Raw genomic sequence first — 26,923 nt, forward strand, 5'->3', positions numbered from 1 at the left:
ATGGGTGGCAGTTGAGTTGGAGTTTTTTAGCTGGTTTCAAATCCTATTCTCCATGAGACAATCATGACTGCCTACCTTTCCCGACACACACATCCACACCCCTACTTCGTTCATGGTAGAAGTGAAATTTTGGCTATGTATGTTTCCTTGGAGCCAACCGCCTTTTCTTTCCCAAGTGTCTGGACTTATTTCAAGAAACTACGGGACAAAAGAGGGTAGAGGTAAGCTTTAGTTTACTCCTCTGCCTCATCGGGGAAGGAGGTTTGTGAGCATAAGCATGGAGGTGCATGAAAGACGTGTTGCTGTTTGGCGCCTGTCATATCCTTCCAGTGGCCAGCGTGCACACACAGTGAGCAGAAACGCTCCCCCGCCCTGCCGCCTACCTCCCCATGAGCCCTGCCTGAACCTCCCACCCAACCGGCGTAGACCGAGCAGAACTTCCCTGGGTCGCGGCCCAGCGATACGGAGCGGCCCTGGCGAGGAGCCCTGCTCTTCCCGAGTCGTGGGTGGCGCGGTGCTTGTTTCCCTCCCCTCCCTTTCCGGACCCAAACGGGGATGTATCTGGGTCAGCCTGGGAGGGGCCGGACCTGCCAGGGACCAGCGTGGGGGAAGGGGTTGGCGATGACAGCATCTTTCAGGTTTTTGGCTTCTCAAAGCTTAGCTTCGTCCAGCCTCTCACGGCGCTCTCGGCCAGTGAGGGCTGACGCTCTGGCCAGTCCAGGCCCGAGGGTGGGCGGGCGAGAGGGAGAGCCCGTCCTTCCGATCTGGGCGGCACCCCCTCCCCCATGCCCTGCCAACAATTCGACACACACACACACACACACACACACACACACACACACACACACACACTCTAGTCCCCAGAGCACGCTCCTCGGGCGGGTAGCAAGTCCCTCCGCCCCAGGAAAAGAGCAATGGAACAGTTCACGGCCGCCACGAGTTCCTGGTCTTCCTTCCTTTCCAGTGATAAACGGTGCGGCTACAAGCCAACTACTGCTCAAAATGCTCCACCCACGGGCCGAGCCCCTCTCTCTTGGCTAGGCAGGGTCCCATGTCTGGGACCAGGGGTCCCTTAACCTCCCCAAGGCGCACAGACTGAGTGCCCGGGCGGCGGAAGGTGCAAGGGCACACGCTACGCCTGGCTGCCTCGATTCCTCTTATGTGATCTTTTGCGCTCCGCAGTGCCAGGGAGGAGCTGGGTGTGCGGAACAACTGCGTCTTTCCCGGGTGCTTTGGCAGATACTGCTGGGTGAGGTCCGAGGGGTCATGGACCCTCCAGGTTCTCCTCCCTATGGGCTCCTTAGATAAGCCCAGCACCAAGGAATCAAAGCCAACAGGTCAATTCGTCAAGGCCTGCCCCTCCCTCTCCAACCTTGCCCTGCATAGACGCAGCAGCTCCAAATTTACATCCCAGGGTCAGGGAGAGAAGCGAAGCAATGAGTTGAAAATCATCACTGGATTCTTGTATCCCATGCATAGGAATCTCCTTATCCCGCCGTCCCGCCCCTTATCGTTTCCCCACATTACACGCTTAGGGACTTGTTTGCCAGCGGATGGCCTTGGCAATCCGGAACGCGCGCTCCTGGAGCCCACGGATGCTCTTTGGCCATCAGCTTCCCTAAAGGTGCTTGTGTTCGCGTGTGCTCGAAGCCACGCAGGGGTGTTCCCCCTTCCCGCCTCACCTCATCCCCAGACATCTCTTGCCATCATTTTATGCACTGCTGTCTAAAACCCCACGCTTCTCCCCACCCCCGCCAGGCGCAGCACCCCCTCCCTCAGGCGCAGGGGAGCAGAGCGGACAGGGGCGCGCCTGAGGCGCGCACAGCTTTCGGGCTGCAGGCGCTTGTTGCGCCTGGGGAATTGGGCTGTGGGCGAGGCAGCCCAGGCTGGCCTTTATCTCTCCCCGGGCCCATCGTTTGAAACTTTATCAGCGAGTCTCGCCACTCGTCGCAGACGCGAGCGGGGGGCGGGGGCGCGGCGAGGCGCCGGGGGCCGTGACGAGGCGCTCCCGGAGCTGAGCGCTTCTGCTCTGGGCACGCATGGCGCCCGCACACGGAGTCTGACCTGATGCAGACGCAAGGGGGGTTAATATGAACTCCCCTCTCCGTGGAATCTGGCTCTGGCTCCCTCTGCTCTTGACCTGGCTCACCCCCGAGGTCAGCTCTTCATGGTGGTAAGTCCATGCGCACCGGCACGGGGGTATTTTGGAGATCGGAGCGGGGACCGCACTGGCTACATAGACCTTTCCTGGCTGCATTTCCCTGAGGCCGCAGCAATCTCGGATTCTGGTCCGAACCCTGGCTACTGCCCTCTTATCACCCACTGATGAGTCCCTTCTCTTTTTCTGGAAGATCATTTCAGCTTTGACAACTTCAAAAAACCACATTCCCCCTCAAATGAGAGCTCTGATATTTGGTTTATTTGGATCCAGCTGAGCGACAGCAAAATCAGCCAATTTCTTATCCTGTCGAGAGACGTGCTAGCCCATCTCCAGCTCCAGCACAGTCATGTGTCCTGTGTGTGTGTGTGTGTGTGTGTGTGTGTGTGTGTGTTTGTGTGTGTGTGTGAGAATTCACCCTGAAAACTATAACCGCCACCCCCGCCCCCCAAGGTAAATCGACGGGCCAATTCAGGCAGTCAGGAGTTGTAGAGCCCAAAGCGTGTGATTTTGTATTATTTCCCGTCCTTCCACATTCCTAATGTTTCACCCCAATGGGGCGGAAGAACATGTTGCTGCCTCCAGGTAGAGACTATCGCTTTAATGCAAAGCTACAGACCCCGGGGTCTAAGACGTTACCATGTACACAACCGTCCCCGCAAGGTAACTTTGCTGCTTTCCTTTGTACGTTGATCTGCAATTTATTTATTCATTTTTGCATAGTGATGGAATGTTGAACCATAACAGGTCTTAGCATCGCTAAAAGTCCCAAAGGCAGATTCTCTCCCCATCTAGAAACTGTTCTCCATCTGCCGACTTTCTGGTCTTGGAAAGAGACAGAGTTGATAGCCCTATAATGTCCTTGCACCTAAAAGTTTCAGAACAGATATTAAAATACCGATTCAGAGAGACTCGTTATTGTAGGCTATCTTCTAAAGAATCTGGCAAACGTAAGGGGTCTCAGCTAAATTACAGACTAGAACAGGGAAGTTTTTAGGAAGACACTGGAGCTCTTCAAAAGAGCAAGGCAATGTGCTGTTGGGAAGAGGGGTTCAATTCCTTCCTAAGCCCGCTTTGAACAGGGAGGCGTTTAGCCTTGACATTGCTGACACAGGATCAAAGATTGATTTATCAGACTGACCATTTTTCAATAAAATGACTATTTCTGTTTCCATGGGTGTATAAACATTATTTATTGCTCAGGCTTTTTGTCACATTGTCTCTCAGCTGTCACTTAAATATATTTTTTGGAAGTCACAGCTGTAACGATTTTATGATCATATAAAATAATGAAAATACAAGAAAAAGACATTCTCCTTGTTTGATCGCTTCAAAAGACACCTATGGCAGCTTGGGTTATATAAAAGGTACCTTTCTAAACATTTCATGACTAATAGAGAACATCTGGGTAGAGATGATGATGTAATTTTTTGTTAAAGTTTCTTTTCAAAAAGTACTTTATGGAGCTATAACACTGTTTGATTCTTCCAAACATTTAGTGTCCTTAATAACAATAGAAAGAATTTTTTCCAAAGGATCTTTATAAAAGCCAAAAAGAGCTACAAAATGGAAATATTTAAAAGACTCTTCAGTAAGGAAAGAACAGCCTGTCTGTGAGGAGAGTGTAACATCAGATACCAGCAGGTGTTGATTAGACAGATACAGACAGTTCTTAAGACATTCTGTCAAATAAATGGGAACGAAGAGCTTTAAGGTCAGCTTCCCCCAAAGCCAAGTCCAGACACATTGTGTCACTGAGATCTGAGCCTTCTTGAGAAAAGTCTTCCACGCGTTCTCCTCAAGGTATATTGCTTCTTACCCGTTGTTCACCTCCCCAAATGCCGACCTTGCCTCTGTTCCCCTACCTGGAGCATCATCTGGTGAACCTAGCTTCATGTTCAACAGTCATCACAACATCTTTGGGGTGACTTCTGCAAGATCACTATGACTGCCTGCCTTGCCTGTTTCTCCACTAAATTAAAAAGTAAATATCCTTTCTTTCTAATAACACCAAAAGGATAAGGAATTCATATTTGAAAAGTGCTTTGAACTCCTTAGTCTCCCAGGAACACTAAGCTTCCCTGTTCATGTTGCCCTCACCTCTGTGTTGGTTGGTCCCTCATAGGTACATGGGAGCTACAGGTGGCTCGTCCAGGGTGATGTGTGATAATGTGCCAGGCCTGGTGAGCAGCCAGCGGCAGCTGTGTCACCGACACCCAGATGTGATGCGTGCCATTGGCCTGGGCGTGACCGAGTGGACTTCAGAATGCCAGTACCAGTTCCGCCAGCACCGCTGGAATTGCAACACTCTGGACAGGGATCACAGCCTCTTTGGCAGGGTCCTACTCCGAAGTAAGTCTCCTGTCTTCACCCAGCCCTGTGGCTCTCTACTCATGCACAGCTCCCTTCACTCAGTCTTCAGAGACCCTGCTCATTTCTATTGCATTTTACTCCATCAGAAGTTTGTTCTGATGGGTGTAATTGTCCCTGTTTTATAGGTGAGGACTAGAGAAATCAAGGAACAAGTCTGGAGGCTTATAAGAGGTGAATTACAAGGAAGAAGTAGAACCCCAGGCTGTTGTCTTTTCACTCTTTGCTCTGTCCATTACTACAATACTGCACATCCTCCAGGTTCAAATTTCATCTCTAAGAGATGAGAGAGAAGGAGCCACAAGTCTCTTTTGACTTTTTCCTGGTCTTTCTGGGGCTTCCTCCAGAAGAATTTGAGCAGATCATCAGGATAGAATCTTCAAATCTTTCCTCAGCAAAAGATTATCAGTATTACAAAACACCACGTAAATGTTAAGGAGAGACAAATCTCTACTCACTACCTTTGACCTTCCATTCAGCAATTCAGCCTTGGGTCACCCCGTGTCTAATTTCAACAGTTTTCCTCCCAACAGATTGTAAATTCTATAAGGCAGAAACTAACCCGTATTCCCTGCACCTTGCTTGGTGCCTTGTGTGTTGCAGGCCCTGTTCATTCATTACAATGAATGAATGGATAAACTTGTAGTGGGTACCTATCGTTTTCCAGCTACATTTTAAGCAATAAGGATAACTATGGGGGATAGAGGTGGGAAACATGAATACATAGAAGTTTTTTTCTTCCTTAACAGGAACCTTAAACATTTTCTTATTATATAATAAACTTCTTAAAAGTTCTGCATATGTAAAATAGCCCACTAGCTAGTATACACTCAAGAAAATTAATTGAAAATCATATTTTTTTTTCAAATAATACCCATCTGCTAACCTGGCATTATTAGCACTCTCCAAAAAATACCACAGCCTATTTGCTATTAGAAAATCTGACTGAAAACACAGCAGTTTATGTGCGAACCCCCGAAATAGGAAACTTTGTACTTGTTTTTGCCTACCCCCCTCCCCATTCCTAAGAAAATCATCCGGACTGTGCACTTGGTAATGCTTAACAGAGGGTGTTTCTATCATGTAATCATCACAGCCCTAGGGTTTTATGAGGCCAAATGCATAACTGAATGTCTCTAAAATCCCCCAAGGGCGTAGTACTCTCATTCTTAGAGTATCCCTAAAGTTAATTTACTGCCATATTCTGCAATTTTATTCTCTAGTTTAAGAACTATATTCTTCTGCATTCCTTTTGGAGTTTCAATATGACATCGCAAATTTTTGAAAGGTTAATAATAAATTCTGCTTCAAGGAATTTTAAGACTTCACCTAGATTATCTTGCCAGTGAATCAATTAAAGAAACTGGACCTTGTCAAAGAGAGTTTGCAAATATCTAGCACAAGTAATCTTTGGATATATTATGCATGGCTCTCAGTGTTTAACACATATCGGGATTTTTTTTCAAAGTGCTCACAACCATTTTCCAATGATTTCAAATTAGATATACATTTGTAAAATGATCATCTCTGGATCTATTAAAATGTCTACATATTTGAATAAAATCTTTAGATCACATATCAAAGGAAACAATATTGACCAGTGATCCTAAAGAAAATATATCCACCAAAGCTAGGGATTCATTCACAAAATACTGTAATTTAATATTGATACGATTAGCTTCTTCTGAGCTATAGAATTGCTGAGAGGAAGGAGGTTAGAACTAGAGGCAACAGCCGGGCTCACTCCTGTAATCCCAGCACTTTGGGAGGCCAAGGTGTACAGATCACTTGAGGCCAGGCGTTTGAGACCAGCCTAGCCAACATGGCAAAACCCCATGGGCGTGGTGGCACATTCCCTTAATCCTAGCTACTTGGGAGGCGGAGACACGAGAATCACTTGAACCTGGGAGGCGGAGGTTGCAGTGAGCCAACACCATGCCACTGCACTCCAGCCTAGGTGACAGGAAACAGAACTAGTTTGACTTAGTCTGAGCCTCAGAGAAATAAGAGATTCTAATTTGTACTTCCTTCAGATTTTTTTCAGATAAAGCAGAATACTTTGCCAAAGTACTCAGAACGTAAACCACTCATGCTACACAATTTCTTTCCATTCTTCACAGAAGGCCAGATTCCCTCCCAGACATTATGCAAACTCTTGTGACTGTCTGATGATTTTGTGTTGGTTATAGGAGGGCTGAATTTGGCCTAAAGGAGCTTATACTGGAAATAATCAAGAAATTCCAATGAAGCTATCCAAAGATTTCTACAATTAGTTGCTTAGAGAGAAAGTTACCTCTTAGAGTTGTGGGGAACACTCCGTTGGACAGCTAAATAGGCTCATAGATAAAGAGGAAAGGCAAAGGGCAAGAACATTTATAAGGAGAACATAAAATTACCAAAATGTCCCATGGTCATAGAGAAATGGAGAACATTTGCCTGCCTGGCTTTACAGTGTCAGAGTAAGACAGAACAATTTTTAGAAACATTTGTAATTTACTCATTCAACAGACAGTTACCAGTCACAGGTAGAGAAACAAGGACAGAACTAGCAAACCCAAAAATATGCTTGCAAGAATACACCTCCAAAATTCTCAAATTAGCCTTAGAAAACACAAAGGTAATTAGGTCTCATCCTTGTAAATATTTTTTTATAAAGCAAATATTTTAAAAGAGAGTTGAACAACCCATAACCTTCAAGAAACCCTAGCTTCTAGAGTTTTGCCTTCCTAGGTAACAATCTCCCTAGCACAAATAGAAACTGTGCCTATGTACTTAATAGACATTGCTTGATTTATCTCCATACAAAAATTAGAGAAACTTCAATAGCAACACATTAGGAAATATAGATGTCACCATTTAGATTTGGATTTTGTTTTATTTTGTGATAGCTTTAAAAAGAATCTTTCTAAGAAGAGGCCCAAGATCAAAATTTGCTTTGTTACCAAGCCAGCTCTTGAAATGTGCTACTACTTCACACATAACATTTTAGTGATTCATCTAAAACACTTAACTGAAAACATCTTAGGGCTATATCTACATGGTACCAAACCATCTGGAGGTAAAATGAAAAACTAGTTAATGTGCTACATTTTTAATTTAAACAAAGGAACATCTATATAGTAATGTGTTTGAAAAATAAATGACAAATATTTAGAAAAGTCATATTTTTGCTTTGGAAATTATTTCTGAAATGAAGCAGATTGTGATTTGTTTTCTTTCAGCCAACAAGTTAATGTACTTGTTTGCAAGTTATACCAGGATGAATTCTGCACCTAGACAATTTATTTCTCTTGTTGCTTTCAAAATACTATCTGGTTACCTGATATACTATCATCCACATCTCCCATGCCTTTACTGTAAAAGACCACCTCATAAAATGTCTCTTCTTTCTCCTTAAAAAATAAGACTAGTGCTACATACTTAAGCATTTGGGAATTTCCTCCTCTATGTGATCTCTCTAAACATAGGCACTGGTTTCTAAATCCCAAACCAAGCTTTAGAAGATAAATGGGGTAACTGTGGACAAGGTATTTTCCTAAAGTGTAAAATGGATATAATGAAAATTTTATTTATCTGAAAGCCACTACCTGAGTTTAAGCCACATTAGCATGTATTAGTCACCTTCTTTTACAAAACATCTCAATTCCACTTAGAATATCTGTGATCCATATCGTATAAGCCGGGACTCTTTAAAACAGCTCTGATAACCGTCATATTCCCCTCTGGAGAGCACTATCTGCTACCTATGGCAAATAGTCATAGAATTGATTTTACCTAACTACAGAGTATGATTGATTCCCTTTTTTGATGGTTAGAGGTTTGGGGGTAAATATTTTCTGAGGGCTGAGGTAAGTGCCATTTAATATGGTGTAGATATGTTTTCCTGATTTTAAATAATGAGACTAGCAGAGCAAATATTGCAAAGGATGTATAATAAATTTTAACACGGAATGACAAACGGAAACAAGCAGGGCTTCAATGCAAAAAGGTGGTTTGCTCTCCCAGCTGTGTGGTTCAAAAAGTCACACTCCTCTTGACATATTGAATCATCGAATGGCTCTCTGTTTTCTGCCTTGCATTGGCATTAGGTTGTCCAGCTTCTATTTTGATTGTTAATATATCTGCCGCAGCAACCATTAATAAAAGGGCATGCTAATAACAATGAAATACAGCTCCACTTGAAAAATGAGGTGCACACGGACCCTAAAGAGCCTTATATCTGTCACTATACCACAACACCGTGTTATGAGTTACTACAGATTATTAAAATAATTTAATGTAGTTATTGCACTGAAATATGTACCTTTCAGCCTGTAAGTGAAAGTAGCCTGTGCTCTAATAAAGAACAATTCTAAGAAAGCACCCCAAAGTGTTCTTGCCCAAGTCTAATTATAGGCGGTAAATTTGTTTCTTTCCAGAAAAACCAAAGAAAAGCTTTTCACTGTCTTTTACCCAATACCAGTGATTAGTGCAGGTGTTCCAGAAGAAAGTAAATTCACCTTAATAGTTAGACATACAGTATGTAACTCGAGGATATTGCATATTGCCTTCAGCAATCTCTCAATTACTTATGAAAGTCAATGCCCAGCCAAGCTCTCCAGTGTTAATGCAAGGGGCTGGTTACTGCCAGAATTCGCTTCCCACCTTAGTCCCTAGATTTCTTTGAATTCAGTATTTCATTCTCAATAATTTAAATGCATGTGAGTATCTTCAGTAAGTCCTGGAGGTTTGGAAGGATTTTTTGAGGGAAGCTGTGGTGTCGTGAGTATCCAATTATATTATGGAATGATAGAATTGTGGCATTCAGACTCTAAAGTACAGAAAAAAGCCTAGAGATGCTATACTTCTCTCTTCTAGGGCTTCTAGAGCTCTCTGTTAAAACAGAGCAAGCTTGTGTTTGAAACTAATGTGAAACCAGGAGCTGAGCAAGGCCATTTGATACTCTTTATTTAAGAAGAGCTGCCATACAGATATCTAAATTGACCAAAACCTGTATTAGATGGAGGTTCAAAATATTCTTTAATTCATATTAAAGAAAGAGCCTGGGCTCTAGAAAAGAATCCTTCAAGAATATCAGTACCTTGTTGTCTAGTGGCAAAGGTTGTCAGCGACTGAGCAAGTATTTAAACAATGACCATATGAAAGTTATTCAAAAATAGTGCTATCGAACCACTTTTAAGAAGAGCATTTTTGTTTCAGGTAGTCGGGAATCTGCCTTTGTTTATGCCATCTCCTCAGCTGGAGTTGTATTTGCCATCACCAGGGCCTGTAGCCAAGGAGAAGTAAAATCCTGTTCCTGTGATCCAAAGAAGATGGGAAGCGGCAAGGACAGCAAGGGCGTTTTTGATTGGGGTGGCTGCAGTGATAACATTGACTATGGGATCAAATTTGCCCGCGCATTTGTGGATGCCAAGGAAAGGAAAGGAAAGGATGCCAGAGCCCTGATGAATCTTCATAACAACAGAGCTGGCAGGAAGGTATGAAACGCAACAGTCCTCATTTTGTAGGCCGCATGGCTTTATAAATCACTTATGCAAAGCTTATCTTAACTTTTCTTAGAATTGATAAAATGCTGTGTAGACACAACTTGCTACTGTTCCCCAGCTTTTAGCTGTTTGTTCGGAAAAATACCAACAACTAGGTTGAAACATTCCCACCCACACTCCACCTTCCTCCCTATAGTAGTTGAAGGAGTCCACCCATTGCATCTGGCTTTGTGTTGTGTCAAGTCTTTCATGGTCCCTCTGGATACTGTGTTGTTTGGGGGGAAGATGTTATCTGTGGGTTAGGATAGTGCTTCATCCCACATAGCAATGGTGCATTGAATGCTTACATCTAAGGGATATGAAGACCCAGAACATCTTTTCTTACATGTGTCATGAAAACAACTCAACAAGCATGCTTCATTGGCTTTTTCTAGATTTAGGGATGCCCTCTTTTGGAACCTGACCCAAGTCTCACTGATAAAAGCCCCATCTTGATTTTCTGGTGTTGGATGAGTAAGTGGATCAGGGAAAGACAAGATCGCCAAAGGGTACTCTGGCCCCTTCTCCTCTAGACCTGATTAACTTCTGGGCTCCAGTCAGTATTCACCTCCTAACCACCATTTGTTAAATGAGGAAACTGAGACCCTCAAGGTACTCAAGGTCACAAAGAAGTTAGTAGAAAGGATTAGAAAGTCAGGTCTCAATACCTAGTCCAGGGGTGCTTTGCCCTAGGATTAAACAATTTCAGTGCCAATGTTCAGACCCATTGATGACCCATGTCATTTGGTACAGTGGTATGACCAGAATAACTAAAGAATCTGATGCTGTACATGATGCTTTTGTGTGGAAAGCATATACTGGCTGGGTAAATCAAATATTTGTTCAGAACAATTCTAGAATAATCTAATTGACAATAGGAAGAGATAACCATAATTTGTCTCTTATCAGCACCACATAAAAATGTGTTCGATATTAATATATAAAGAAAGATCAGCATAAAATTGAAATGTCCCTGAGGGGCTTTAATAGGAAAAATAATAGAAAATAATGCTGATCTGTTTGGATGAAAACCCCTTTACTAAGGCTCTAGAGGGAAGAAATCTCATTTAAAGGAAGTTGGAAGAACTCTTGCTTAGCCCATGGAATAAGATGAGTGTGACCTGAACTATTTACAAATAGTACCTTTCTTGAACTTTAAAAATCAACATTCCTAATTTTCATGAATTTATTAACTTATAGCCACTATTGCCAAGAAAATAGACTATGGTTGTGCAATCCTACAACTATTGGTAATTACTGTTTATGCAATGATTTGGATTTAAAAAAATTTACACTGACCTTTGTCCTAACATTGATAGTGCATATATAAGTTATAAAGTGTGGTGTCTTTGATAGGAGTGGGCTGCTTAATTGTTCAAACAGGGCATATAGTTAGATTTCTCTATTTGGAAAGATAAAAGCATATGGTCAGACTGTATCCAAAAGAACATTGACTTATCAAAATAAATGTTAATTTCACTAAATAGGTCAGTAGATACTGAATGTTTCAACTCTTCAAGACAATAGATCATAGCTATTATATTTTAGGCCCTGAATAAACACAACTTTTAATGTAAATCACATGATTCTTCACCGTGTAGAGGTGAACAGCTGTCAGGCCTCAGATATTCTCCTGCCTGCTCTGCAAAACTTAGGAGGCTACTTTTGATTGGAATAAAAGTGCATACACTGACTTTTTAAAATGTGGCTTTAATTAATGGTGGGTGGGCAGACTTTTTCAAGGAGATGCATGATGTCAGTGAATATGAACTTTAATGAGAGTAAATGTATTGAGATAAACATGCGTCTCTAATTCTCTTCTTGCGGTCATTAGACCCCCAGTCTCCACTCCCCCTTCGTACTAGCAGAAGGTCTGTGGAATCAAAATGAGAACAGGCTGGGCTTGTGTTTGAAGGCAGGCCTCCTGAGCTAAGCCTCCAACTGGCTTGGCTCTAAAGTTCTAGAACGCCCCCGCCTCCCAGGGCTGACGGTAACATCAGTCCACTTTTTTCTCATTCTTTATGCTTTTTAGTATTTTTCAAATTGACAGATAAGAACATCTTCTACTTTCTAAACTGGGAGGGGTAGGAGAGAACAATATATTTTATTTTTTAAAAAACCATCTATTCTAAGATTGTTCTATCTAGCTAATGATAAAAGTCAGAATTCATCACTGCCAGTCATGACGGGCCTTAATTTTTCCCCAATATTTGAATAATTTAGTTATTATAGTAGTTGGTTAGAGCACCCTCATGTGTCTCTGTACTGTAATATCATTTTAGATCCTCTGTGCTGTATCATTTATTTTAATCACAGTTTCAGTAGAATTTATAATGATTTTTTCTTCCATGTTTACTTGAATGCTCAGCCTTGATTGAGTCTACTTTCCTACCTCCAATTAGGATTATGAATAAGTACTAAAAAGATAAGTCTGCCTTGTTCAAAACAAATATTCTATCAAAAAGGAAAGTCTATAGCATCCTTCAGCAGCTCTGTTTAGGTCTAAAGAAGCCATGCTATGAAAACTTTCAAATTCTGTTTTAAGATAGTTTTAGTTAAATTACATGCAAAAGATCAATATCTGCCATTTGTTTCCTTTGATGAGCTTGCAAACAAGCACCTTTTAAATTTGTCTACTCTTCTAGCCTGAGCAACATGGTGGAACCCTGTCTCTACAAAAAAAAAAAAAAAAAAAAAAAAAAAAAAAAAAATTATCCGGGTTGGTGGTGCATCTAACAGTCCTAGCTACTCAAGAGGCTGAGGTGGGAGGATCACCTAAGCCAGGGAGGTTGAGGCTACAGTGAGTCTTGATTGCACCACAGCATTCTAGCCTGGGTGACAGCACAAGAGCCTGTCTCAAAAAAACAAAACAAAACAGAACAAAAGTTATTCACTCTTTCTTCTAAGACGAAATAATGAGATAACCCCAACTTCTTTAAATGTCCCTAAGGGAAACTGTATCAAAATAACTCATGCATCCAATCTTACTGTCTTTCCATCACTCTGAAAGTTTCTATAAGAGTTTCCATAAGAATAAGAGGAACTCCATGAAAATACTTTCCTTAAAAGGTCCCTCTATAGTGAAAATAGAGGCACCTTGGTTTTAATCTTACAATACAGTGGCTTTGCTCATTGAGTCTGTTTTTCTCATGTATAAAAGGGCAATTTGTGGTGCTACGGGAAGACAAGTGTAAGGCAGACAGCCCAGAACCTGGCATATAATAGATGCTTAATAAAGGTTCCTTTCCCTTTTGTGAAGTTAAGGTTATTTGTAACTCAGGTAACTGAGGTGGGCAGAAGTCCATCCAGCTGGAACTATTATTTAGGATTCAATCTGACCACTCCATCTATCTATAGAGTCATCTTCTGTTCAGTTAACATACTAATAAAACCAGACATATAGTATTTTTTAATTTACAAAATATTGTCAAATGTTTTATAATTTGATCATTCTAAAATCTTTATAGGAATAAAAAATAGGATTCATATTTGTAATTTTCAGATAAGAAACTGGGCCTGAGAGGGATGGAGAGACTAAGCCAGGGTCATAGAATCACGAAGTACCACAGCCTTGGAGCTCTCATCCGCTCCTGTTCCCCCACGTGCCCTTGTCTATATTTCCATATTGCCTTTGTTGAGAATTTCTGAGAAAACAAACAGTATTTCCATATGTATGGGGGAAAAGCCAGCAGCTACTGCCCTTGGAAGGTAGTTTACTGATGACTTTTTCCTTTGTGTGTGTCTTCACACATTTTCTAAAATGAATGTCTATCAGTTTTTAACGACAAGGAAAAGTTGTTTTAAGTGCTGAAAACATGATCTTCCAGTCATTGTGAGCAAACTAGAAGCAATTTAGCCTTCTTTTCGGAGGATTTGGAAAATTTCAACAAATGCTACTACAAGTTTCAGAGCTCTATTCTTATATTTTGGGACTAAATTTGGTTGAACAGATATTTTATTAAGGAATGGCTTTGGGAAAGGCATTGGTTTTCGTACTAAATCAATGTGGAAAAGAATAAAACAAAGCAGCCCCTGACCATAAGAAACTAAATTTTAGTCAGGGAGACAAGTGTAATACAATTGCAAGGCAAGCACTGCTATGTGATATAATAAAATAACCAGCCACAAGGCCAGCTAGCTGAGGAGATAATGGCTGTATCATAAAAAGAACTGGGTGTCTGAGCTGGAAATAGAAGATTTCCCATGGTTGAGATAGGGAAAGCACTTTTCCAGGATGACTGGACTTCAAGACAAAGACAGATATTGGAGCAGGAAGTGTATCACAGAGTTGAGGAATGACAAGAACACTAGGGTGGAGTTCAAGACTGAGAGTTAATAGGAACTGAGGCTGAAAATTTGAGGCCCAGCCAGATCTGAAGAGTCCTCTTTTTTTTTTTTTTTTTTTTTTTTGAGATGGGGTCTCGCTTTGTTACCCAGGCTGGAGTGCGGTAACGCAAACTCAGCTCATTGTAACCTGGACACCCTGGCTCAAGCGATCCTCCCACGTCAGTCTCAGTAGCTGGGACTACAGGAGCATTCCATCATGCTTGACTAATTCTGTTTGTTTGATTTTCTTTCTTTTTGTTTTTTGGGTATTTTTGGTAGAGATGAGGTTTCACCATGTTGCCCAGGCTGGTCTTGAACTCCTGGGCTCAAAGGATCTGCCCACCTCAGCCTCTCAAAGTGCTAGGATTACAGGCCTTGAGCCACTGCACCTGGCCTGGAGAGTCTCTACTACTGTGCAGAGACATTTGAATGCCGCTAGGAAGGCAATGGGAAGGCATTGAACAGTGGGAGAGAAAATTAAATACTTAAGTTTAATATTCATGCATTTGTCAATTTCTCTAGAGTCCACTTTGAAAGAGTGATAGCAATGAAAGTTCAAACCTTTTGTAATATGTTTGAATTCATGACTTAAAAAATTAACTGGGCAAAGTGGCATGCACCTGTAATCCCAGCTACTGGGGAGGCTGAGGTGGGAGGATCACTTGAGCTCAGGAGTTTGAGACCAGTTTGGGCAACATAGTGAGACCCCATGTCAGAAAAAAAAAAAAATAGATTTAACTAGGAAAATTAGGAGAAATTTGCATCACTCCGAATTTTATTTTTAGCCTTAAATATACATATAAGTACTAATAAAGTAAATTTCTGGATGTTTGTTAATATTAAAAAATTAGCATTTGGCAACTGTGTTGATATTTACATTTTCAACATGATGGTTAATATTATTATTGGCTACTCTACTCATTAAGAGTTCTTGACTGAGGCATTATGGGGGATAGGGCTCTGGAATCAGAAAACTGGTCCTAATACTTGAGCAAAACCTTACACAGCTTACCAAACTAGGGTTGCCATATAAAATAAAATATGTATGCATATACACCAGGCAGTAAGCAAGCATAGGGGTGAGGTACCATTATTATACACATTTTGCATATGAGGAGACTGGGGTCTAACAGGGTGGCCAGAATCAGCAAATATATTGAATATATTTGCTCACTGAAATCAACTAAAATTCAAACTTAACTTGGCATCCTGTATTTTATATGGAGAAGCTCAGAGGGTGAGGGGATCCAGAATTTCTAGTTCCATTCATTATCCAAACAAGCACCACCCAAGGTCAGTGCTGTGGAGCACTAGGGCCTGCCCCTGAGCATGGCCTACCCGGCACTAGGACAGAGCAGATACTTCAAAGTTCCACTTTGGAGTTTCTTACTTTGGAGGCAAGAAAGTGCCTCCAAAGTAAACAGACACGGATATTGTACTACCTGTAGGTAAAACCTTAAAAGCAAGTAAATCTAAATTCTAACAAAGACTTAAAAAAATTTTTTTTTTTTGGCGACAGGGTCTCATCATGTTACCCAGGCTGGTGCAATCATGACTCACTGCACTGAGCTCCAGTGATCCTCCCACCTCAGCTCCCTACGTAGCTCAGACCACAGGCGTATGTCACAGTGCCCGGCTAATTTTATTTTTATTTTTTGTAGAGACAGGGTCTTACTAGGTTGCCCAGGCTGCTCTAAAACTCCTGGGCTCAAGTGATCCTCCTGCCTTGGCCTCTCAAAGTTCTGGGATTACAGGCATGAGCCACTGTGCCTGGCCAAGACTTTAAAAAATTGATCCCTTGATGCCACTTAAAATAAATAATAATAAATAAATAATGGGTCTGACCTAAGAGAACTGGGGCATGATGGCAAAGAAATCACTCTTAGAAAATAAGGAATATTGACCAGGCCTGGTGGCTATAATCCCAGCACTCTGGGAGGCTGAGGCAGGCAGATCATAAGATCAAGAGATTGAGACCATCCTGGCCAACATGGTGAAACCCTATCTCTACTAAAAATACAAAAATTAGCTGGGCATAGTGGCACAAGCCTGTAGTCCCTGCTACTTAGGAGGCTGAGACAGGAGAATCACTTGAACCCAGGAGGCAGAGGTTGCAGTGAGCCGAGATCACACCACTGTGCTCCGGCCTGACAACAGAGTGAGACTTCATCTCAAAAAAAGAAAAAGACAAAGAAAAGTAAGGAATATCAATAGGAAAGAAAATGGCAAAGCCATACTGAACTGCAGAGCCATGCAGTTTAATATGCTGTAACCTCCTATTCATCCTGACCCTTCCTTCAACAATCCTGAGCATCTTTATGGGACATAAACTCCACTTAGTAAGTATTTGTTTACTTACTGATCTCCTTAGTTTATAAAATGAAAAGCTTTTGAAAAGTTAGATCAGTTCTGCCAGCCTCAACTCTGTCTTTTTGGACCCCAAAATAATATGTGCTTGATATTACAGATCTTTATTTATCATACGAATCAAAACCGAACCAGAATTAAAGTCCCAAGACATGGAATAACTCCTAAAAAATTGTTTCAGTTCCATGTAAAGTTCTATTATTAGTGGAAAATGTTTTTGAGACTTGCCTCATTAGTCAATAAGAATTATTATATATATGGCTAGTCAACGGTAATGTTCTTGAATTCCACAAATGTAAATTCCACACCTTAAATTTTCTAGCTAAGCCCACCCACAGTCACTGTTTTTAAAAAATGACAGTGCTCAAGAAATCACAGTGTCTTATTTAAGTTAATAAATGTTTGTATAAGCAAATCACCTGCACAGTTTTTAAATAAATATTCCTTTTCTTAGTTCCAGAGTGTGTATGCTTGAAAGGTATGAGTTGGCCCAATTTTCAGTAACTTCTATCTTAGAGATGTGGGCCTGTCAAAAGGATTTAATTATTAATAAATGTACTTGGCTTCAAGCCAGCATCTGAAAATTAAATTGTATGTTTTTAATGAGTGTTTCCCTCAGGAAAACTGATATAGAACGAGAAATATATTAGTGACTTTGTAGAATATACCCAACTAAAAAGTGAAGAACTAACACTTCTTCAAATGCTCAAGTTGAACTAAATAATTTAGTTAAAATACAGTATATGGGGACCTAAAATAAATTCTAACTAGGATTTCTAAGGCAAGTTGTTAAGTTGGCAAATATTTTACACAGCATGAAATGGAATGCGTTCTTTCTGATAGGAAGAAAATCAGTATGACATGATATAGGGTTCATAAACTTTGCAAAACGCAGGTACCTCAAGAAAAAAATTCTCGTGTTCTGCAAAGAAGTTTTACAAAGACAATGCAAGGGCTGCTTGGGCTGAGCCTTCAGAACTGACTTAAGGAACCACAACTTCATTCTCCTTAGGAGAAGTTTGTCTTTATAACTGGCAATATAATTCATTTTAGACTATAATTAGATATGCAAACACTAAGTGTAAAAGCTTATAGAACTCACCGAATCCAAGGAACGTGAGCCCCAGAGATTGGCAAACCCTAGTATGAAAAACACCAGTGGAGTGATGTCGACTCTGGTGTCAGACAGGCTTGGCTTATATCCTGCCTGCTCGGGTTATCTCACTTACTGCCTGTGAGATCTAGGGCAAGCTCCTCTATCCTGGGTGTTTCAATATCCTTATCTATAAAATGGGATGATAATAATAGTATATACCTTATGTGGTAGTGTGGACTAAATAAAAAAGTGAATATAAAGTGCTTAACGTGATATATGGTAAGAACTTAGTGAATGTGATGCCTCACTATTATAATCTGACACAAAGTTAGAGTGGAGAAATATAAAATAGAATTGTTCTAGCCTACACAATGCATGTATTTTCTTCTTCCGTAGCTCTTTTTTTTTTTTAACAGACTTCTGTCTCTGTAGTATAGAATGCTAATATCTAGAAGTTTGTTTAAAAGAAAAAAAGAACGTTAAAAGAATAGAAGTTTCTTAAAATTTAAAATTAGAAAATAGCCTCTGCAGGTAGGCTTAAATGCTCAAAATCAAAAATGAAGGGCCACATAAAAAATCTGCTAAGATTTTAGCACTGAAGCAGTTATGAGCCTATTGAAGAATTTTTGTTGAGAATAGTTATATATTAAGCTAAAAATGGTTTCTATGAAGCTAAACACCAAAAGAGTCCTGCTGTCCTTAGAAGTTATCAAAAAAACTACTTTTTTAGAGTAGCCATGTCACATGAGCAAGTGTTTATTGGCAGGATGCCACAGAGTAAAACCTAGATGGGATTAAGGCACATGGGGAGGAGTTGGGGCTGATTACGAATTGGGCTGGCCAGTTGGTGATATTAAGAGCCGTGGGGGCTGGGAGAATTGAAAACAGGAGCATATGAGAAAGCTGAAAATGAAATCTTGACAGTGACCTGCATTAAAAATCAAAGAAGAAGGTAGAAGAAGAGACTTTTTAGGAAAGATTCAAGAGACAAAATAGAAACCAGGATGTCACTGTGTCATGGGCTATGGCCTTGAGGTTTTAAAGGAAGCTTTCAGTATCCTGCACTAGCAAGAGACAGTAAATCATTGTAACTGATTTTTATTCTAGTTCTTTCTCCTTCCATTGTAGAAAGAGTGCTTGCACATAGTATCAAAAGCAACATCTTGAGCAGGGCAGAAATGTATATCATAAAATGGGACTGTTTTCTCCCCTGTCTCCTTCCAGAACATTTCAAAGTGCAAACTGACTCAAGGATGTGAACAGGACATGTAACGTTTCCACTCTTCCTCCCAAACTTCATTACAATTGTAGTAATGGAGGAAAATGGTTTAAATTGACAATAAGAAGAACAGGAAGAGAAATGAAAGAGCTTAATGAATTTCTGGAAAGTGGAAAGCAAATGAATAAATTGTAACTCATGAAAAGGATGGAGAAGCCACAGTCTAGAAGAATAAAAGCAAATGGGGCAACAGCCAACATGGGAGGGAAGAAGCCCTGAGAATGCCTCAGATATAAATAAGTCCTGGAGAGAAGCATAGGCCTGAAACTGAAAATTCCTTCCACGGAACAGGGAACCCCAACGCCTCCCTTCTCCCCATGATCAGAACTCTGGGGAAGTCTGGCATTTAACATCCTAGGCTTTCTGGAGTTAGAGTCCTCAGTATAAGAGCCAGTGTCGTGGGTGCAGTGGCACCTGCCTGTAGTCCCAACTGTTTGGGAGGCCGAGGCAGGAGGATCACTGGAGCCCAGGAGTTCAGGGCTGGAGTGCTCTATTATGGTGCCTGTGAATAGTCACTGCACTCCAGCCTGGGCAGCACAGCAAGGCCTCATCTCAAAAAATAGTCAGTGTCCTGCCAACTCACCAAAAAGCAACATTTTTTGGTCCACAAGCTCCACTTCTACAACTAGAGTTCCTAAATGCCTTTTTACTACTTCATTCTTAAATATGAAGAGACTGTCCAAGGATGATCATATATTTGATTCAATACAGCAGCATGAAAGGAAAAGACAAAAGAAATTGCAGGAAAATGACTCCAGAGAAAAAGCAAGGATGATAAGAGAAACTTTTTACAGCCTAATCAGTCTGTCTCCTCACAGTGATACAAAATATTAACACCCACAAATAAGAATGGAAGCTTTGAAAAAGTGACAGAGAATAAGAAAGAGTCTGGAAGAGAAAGCCAAATAAACTCTCAGAAAGTCCATCAAAAAGCCCAAAAGATAAGAGTTTAAGGAGGTCCATAAACGCCTCTTGCTCTTTTCCACTTGAGTTTGAAACCAACTGGAAAATGGACAAATGGATGGACTAAAAGTGTCAGTTTTGTGATTAAAGAAAATGCTGCCCTAGAGGATGTGGCCTGAAGTACAGTGCTCCCTAGCAGCCCAACCCTGAGCCAGGCAGACTCACCTGTCACAGGCTGGCCCTCGGAGACCCTGCAGCAAGGGAGTCACGTGCTGGTTGATAAGAGTTGATCATAACTCATTTCCACAGGCTACCAGATCCCCAAATAGAAAGAAACCAGGCACACAAACCCTGCTTCTTCCTTCCAGTTGGACAAATCACTTCTCTTCCTCTGGGGAGACGTAAGTAAGGGGGAGGAAAGAGCCAAGAGTGTTACTCTGATGGAATTTCTTCCTCAAGAAATCAGAAAGAAAGTATTGAAAACAGATGAGAGAAAACATAAGTGACATAGAGGACCAGTTCAGAAATTTGGCAACCGGCTTATTAGAATGCCATTAAAAAAAAAAAAAAAAAATGGCTGGGCAAGGTGGCTCATGCCTATAATCCCAGCACTTTGGGAGGCTGAGGTGGGCGGATCACCTGAGGTCAGGAGTTCAAGACCAGCCTGGCCAGCATGGTGAAAACCCATCTCTATTAAAAATATAAAAAATTAGCCAGGCATGGTGGTGGGTGCCTGTAATCCCAGCTGCTGGGGAGGCTGAGACAGGAGAATTGCTTGAACCCAGGAGGTGGGGGTTGCAGTGAGCCAAGATCACACCAGTGTACTCCAGTCTGGGCAACAAGAGCAAAACTCCATCTGAAAAAAGAAAAAGTAGAGGAAAGGAAAATATTAAAGAGAATGTCTCAGTGCTGAAAACATGACGGTCCAGATTGAAAGGGTCTGCTGAGTGCTGAACAAGATTAATGGGAGACAATATTATGATATTTTAGAACCCAAGAATAAGGAAAAGATTCTGGAAGCTTTCATAGGGGAAAAAAATACAAAGTGAAATGAAAACAAGAACAAATTTATTTTCAAAGACTCCACCAGACTTCCCATATCAGACTTCCCATCTGCAACATTAGAAGCCGAAAACCTGAGGAGACATACTTTCAAAGTTTTTAATCCAGAATTCTATACCCAGCCAAGCTATTAATCAAGTGTGAAGGCTGAAGACATGTCAGACATGCAAGAATTCAGAAAATGCATCCACCTTGAAGGAGCTATTCAACACTGTACCACAGCAAAAAGGAGGAACACATCAACAGAGAAAACATGGCATCTAGGATACAGTATGTCCAGCTAGGAGGGCATGGCGTTAGGTTTGAGCTGTGGAGCCAATCCTGGTTGGGGCAAGCGGATGAAAGACTGTGGATGCCCCCAGGAAATGAGGAGAAGTGATGGAGCAGGTGGAACAATTGTGAGAGTGGAAAGCATGAGGTGACAGTCAATGCAATTGGTAGCAAATAAAATTGGAAAACACCTAACTTTACTTTAAGAACATCCTTCATTGATACAAAGGTTTGTGATCTTAGGCCAGAGATAATGAACTGCAATCCTGGCACAGTTCTTGGCTGTGCAGTTAATAACATTATGTAGATGTTTATTGTCTTAAAATTTTAGAATCAAAATTTACTTAATTATAATTACAGAACAGAGGTCCTCCACTTTAGTCACTCATTCTTTCATCATCCAAATAAAATGTCTCCAGCCTCTCCATCAGCAGCTGTGCATGAGAAACCACTGCCCCACCTCGACCACGCTCCTTGCCCAGTGCCTCTGAAGACCCAGGGGCAGTCTCCTGCTGCTATAGCCTGCTGCTCTGGTGTGGTCCACTTATTCACTGATCCATTGCCACTTGGGTTGGACACTGGCCACCACCCATCTTTCATTCCTTCCAAAGCAGCACTAGCAAAGATTGTCACTCATGGCACATTTTCCTGGAGATTCCGATGTTTTGGAGGCATAGGGTAAGAAACAATTTCCAGTTGAAAAACAATTTCCCCATTCTTAGAAATGTAATGCCTGCTTCTGTCCCAGGAATTTTTCACTACTGTAACCCTTCATAGGCTCCAGACTCCCACTACGGTGCACAGGTTTCTCACCTTCTCCTCTGCATCCCTGGGTCTGGATGATTCTGAACCCTGACTGCATATTAGAATCAATCACCTCCAGCACTTTGGGAGGCTGAGGTGGGCAGATCACGAGGTCAGAAGATCGAGACCATCCTGGCCAACATGGTAAAACCCCATTTCTACTAACAATTTAGCCAGGTGTGGTGGCATGCACCTGTAGTCCCAGCTACTCAGGAGGCTGAGGTAGGGGAAATCACTTGAAACTGGGAGATGGAGGTTGCAGTGAGCCAAGATCATGCCACTGCATTCCAGCCAAGATGGTACCACTGCACTCCAGCCTGGTGACAGAGTGAGACTCTGTCTCAAAAAAAAAAAGAATCAATCACCTGAAGAACCACAAGTACCTTGTACCTTCAAGACCCAGGCCTCACATCCACCCAAGGTTCTGATTTACCCAGTCTGGGGAGAGGCTGGAAATGATCCTCAGGTGATTTTAATGTGTAGCCAGGAGTGACACCCACTGACCTGCCCTCTCCAGTTGCCAGGGAGAAATCCTCAAATTCCTGTTATTTTGCTATGTGGAGTAATTTCACTCCTTTTGTTTCCCCCTGTCTTTCAAGACCATGAAATCCCTCAAACTGCAGCCAGATTGTAAAAGAGCATATTTTCCCTTTTTCTGCCAGCTACACACATATATGCAGGCCTTTAAAAAGTGGATCATACCACGCATATTGTTCTGCATTTGGCTTTTATCACTTGACTTTTTTTCCTGCCTGTAAGACTGATCTACTTCATTGTTCAGAGATCACATAATATTCTATTATTAAGCATATACCATAATCAGCAATTTTCCTATTGATGTCATTTGGGTTTTTCCTCATATTTTGCCATTATCAATTATGCAATAGCTGCATGAAGATCCATGTAGGTGTGTATCCTTCCAAACTTGTGCAGATATTTCCAGAGTACAATCACCAGGTCAAGATTATGTACATTTAACATTTTTGCAGGTAATGCAAAAATACTTTTCATTTAAATGATGTTTCACTATACTTTCCAGCCAATGGTTTGTTAAAGCATCTCTTCCCCTGGACTCTTACTAACATTATCAGTCTTTTTACTGTTTTACTATTTTTTGATTCTTAAAATTTGAAAAAATTGACATTTTTACTATTTTTGCTAGGCAAAAAAAGGTGTATTATTTCAGTTTGGATTTCTCTAATTACTAATAAAATTGAACATCTTTCTCTCCTTTTGTTAGTACTTTGTATTTCTTCTGTGAATTGTTTAATAAATTTGTAATGATTAGTAGTTTAGAAGACGCAATGTAATCCCCCACTATTTCACTACCTCTTCTTCTTCCTCTGCCCCATTATAACAGCTATGTAATATTTTAAGTCAATTCTTAATTATTCAAAAGAATGGAGGGGGCCAGGTACAGTGGCTTATGCCTGTAATCCCAGCACTTTGGGAGGCAGAGGCAGCCAGATCACCTAAGTCTGGAGTTCACGACCAGCCTGGCCAACATGGTGAAACCCCGCCTCCACAAAAAAAAAAAAAAAAAAAAAAGCCAGGCATAGTGGCATGTACTTGTAATCCCAGCTACTCAGGAGGCTGAGGCAGGAGAATCACTTGAACCCAGGAGGCAGGGGTTGCAGTGAGCCAAGATCACACCATTGCATTCCAGCCTAGGTGACAAGGGCAATACTACATCTCAAAAAGAAAAGGAAAGAATGAAGGGAAACAGAATGCATAATTCAAAATCACAATGTGATTTATAGTAAAATTTTAAGTGTGTTTTTAGAAATAGCACGGAGCTGAGAGTCACATCTTTGTTCTGCCTCTGAATAGCTGTGTGACTAGGGATTTTACTTTCCTCATAGAGCCCTGGTTTTCATAACCATAGAACAGGAATGATAACTTTCTTTGCTTATGGTGATAATTAGATAATGTGTGTAAACCACCTGGTGTGGAGCCTGGCACATAGTTAGACACTCAATAAGTGGTTGTTTTTGTTACCATGTTATAACATTTGAATACTGGAGTTGTTCTAAACTAGGAATCCTCATTGTGAGTTTCTTGCTCCCATATCCTTACTCTTCCCTCACTTATTCCTGAAAACAGGCTGCCTCGGCTTACATTCTCTTCCCTCTGCCTCTCTGACTGAGCGCGGTTTTATCCACTTCAAGGTTAAACACTTGAATTTCAAGTCTGCAAACTCAGTAGGTAGAAGTAATGAAGGTAGCCCCAAACTGTGATTGAGCACTGAACACATTGTGCATTAACAGTGGGTGCTGGAGACGTGAGCAAGCCCAATACCAGAGAAGCTGTCTCACTTTCCCCCCAGGTTAATTGTCAGTTAAAGCCTGTCATTAATCCACAATCAAGAACTGCCCATGGTACCTGTTGAAATACTTTCCGCCACAAGTAACAGATCCCAAAGGCACTAAAACAAGGAGGAAAGTTTACTGACTGGATCACAAAAAGTCTGGCAGGAGGGCAGGTCTAAAGTGGGCTCACTGAGCGGCTCAGCAGCGTTCCCAGAACCCAGATCTTCACATCCGTCATGTGTGTCTGCAGCTTTCTGCCTGTCGGTGTTGCTGCCCTCACGTCCCAAAGAAGCTGCTACAGAAAACAGCATCTAGAGACGGAGACAAGGTGTTTCTCCTCATGTGCCTCTTTTATTTTATGTTATGTTATTTTTGAGACAGGATCTCGCTCTGTTACCCAGGCTGGGGTACAGTGATGCAATCATGGCTCGCTGTAGCCTCGAACACCAGGCTCAAACGATCCTCCCACCTCGGCCTCCCAAGGAGCTGAGACCATAGACAGGCACATGCCACAGTCTTTTTTTTTTTTTTTTTTTTTTTTTTTTTGTAGAAATGGAATCTCACTATGCTGCCCAGGCTGTTCTTGAACTCCTGGGATCAAGTGATCCTCCTGCCTCAGTCTCCCAACGTGCTGGATTACAGGCATAAGCCACCATGCCCCCAACCTCACATGTTGCTTTTAAAAAGTGAAGAAACATTTTTTTTGACAAGACTCCTAAGAGATTTCTCCTATCATAGGACTGGCCCAAATTGAATCGCCACATGCTCCAAGCTGGAAAAAAAATTAGTGTCAGGACAGTGAAATTACTATTAGTGATTTGGACTACTCTGGGGTTGGGAGTCCTTTATAACACAAGGCTAACCAACACCTGAACAAAATGTTAGCAAGGAAGGGAGGAGTTTACACAGATGACCCTGTCTGTCACCCCATGTTTTTTTTAAGGATTTATGATGTTATTTTTTAAGATACAATTTTAAATTAATATGCAAATTCTTCAATTAATTACATAAAAATGTCAGCTTTGAAGTTTATGATCTGGAAATTCAGCATTAGAAAGAGAGGGCAGACCAGGCACATTGGTTCACACCTATAATCCCACCATTTTGGGAGGCTGAGATGGGAAGATTGCTTGAACTCAAGAGTTAGGGACTGGCCCCAGTAACACAGTGAGACCCCCCTCTCCACAAAACATTTTTAAAACTTAGCTAGGCATGGTGGCATGCACCTTTAGTCCTAGCTATGCAGGAGGCTGAGGTAGGAGGATCGCTTGAGCCCAGGAGTTCAAGGCTGCAGTGAGCTATGGTCACACCACTGCACTCCAGCCTGGGCGGCAGGGTGAGATTCTGTCTAAAAAAAAAAAAAAAAAAAAAGAAAGAAAGAAAAGGAGGAACAGTAATATTTCCTGTCATTTTTAAAGTTAGAAATATTACTTATGATTAAATACCTAGATGATTTAAAAAGAATAAGCTTGGAAGAATGAGCATTCATATCTAATTCTCAAGTACTTGATGTAGACTGAGTTTTGTGTGGTGCTCTCTAAGATTTAAGGAGGGGCAGCTCTTGGACAGGTGAGAGCCACATGGGGCAGAGTGGAAGAGCCCAGGTGGCACTCCAGGGTTGTTTATGTGGCAGAGGCCTGCCCTCCAGGCCATGGTGTGAGCCTCCTACCAAACACCCATAATATAAAGATGGGGGCGGGGGTTCACGGGGCTGTGTAATTCCGAAGAGGAGGTTCATTCAAAGATATCCTTTAAAGATGCCTGGATCCCTGCAACTGGGAGAGCCAAGCTAGGCACATGCCTCCTGCTCACTTCTCCATCCTTTCCCTCCAGGGCTGGCTCGTGCTGAGAAGGATAGATTTCAAATGTACTGGGTGCACCATCCACAATGGAGCTGGGGGTAAAGTGGGAAAGATACCTAGTGCCAAGGCCTGACCCGGGGAGAGTGGGAGTGAATTCCTATTATCAAGCTTGGGCAAGTCAGCTGCCTTCCCAATCCCTGGCTCATCAGCTGTAAAACAGGAAGAGCAATAGATCAAAGTTGCTGTGAGGACCATGAGCAATAATAATCTCTTCACTTGGGTGAGCGAAGGAGAAACGGGCCAGGGCAGGATAACTCACCAAATTGCTTTGGGGAAAGCGCTGCTCTGCTGGCTCATGAAGACAAAGCAGAAGCTCCCCTGGAAGTTTTAGGCCCACCTGTCCCCTCTCCTCTCCACACGCCTCACACCCACAGAAAAGGGATCTCCGTATTGGGAGCCAGCCCAGATGAGCTTGTCCCAGTTTCCTTTGCTTCCTCTCTAAGAAAGACCAGAGCAAACCCAGCCCTGTCATGTAAGCTGAATCCCCCCAAGCTACTGTCAGCCTCAGGGTGGCTAACACTTTCCAGTACAGCCTGGCTCTGTCTTTTCCTGGCTGTGTAACTTTGGGCAAGTGCTTCACCCTCTCTCCGTC

At 41.9% G+C, this 26,923-nt stretch overlaps 1 protein-coding gene across 1 annotated transcript in view; it reads left to right on the forward strand.

Annotated features, from left to right (window-relative positions):
- Positions 1–1,600: 1,600 nt before the first annotated feature.
- The window catches only part of WNT2 (Wnt family member 2), a 48,030-nt gene continuing 22,707 nt past the window's right edge, over positions 1,601–26,923 (forward strand). The window contains exons 1-3 of the mRNA XM_032276198.1: positions 1,601–2,173; positions 4,284–4,510; positions 9,728–10,005. Of these exons, the coding sequence (XP_032132089.1) occupies positions 2,091–2,173; positions 4,284–4,510; positions 9,728–10,005 (588 nt within the window). The 5' untranslated portion in view covers positions 1,601–2,090. The remainder of the gene's footprint in view (positions 2,174–4,283; positions 4,511–9,727; positions 10,006–26,923) is intronic.

Source organism: Sapajus apella, unplaced genomic scaffold (genome assembly GCF_009761245.1).
Source record: "Sapajus apella isolate SASKATOON/1434 unplaced genomic scaffold, GSC_monkey_1.0 scaffold7, whole genome shotgun sequence".
NCBI classification, from domain to species: Eukaryota; Metazoa; Chordata; class Mammalia; order Primates; family Cebidae; genus Sapajus; species Sapajus apella.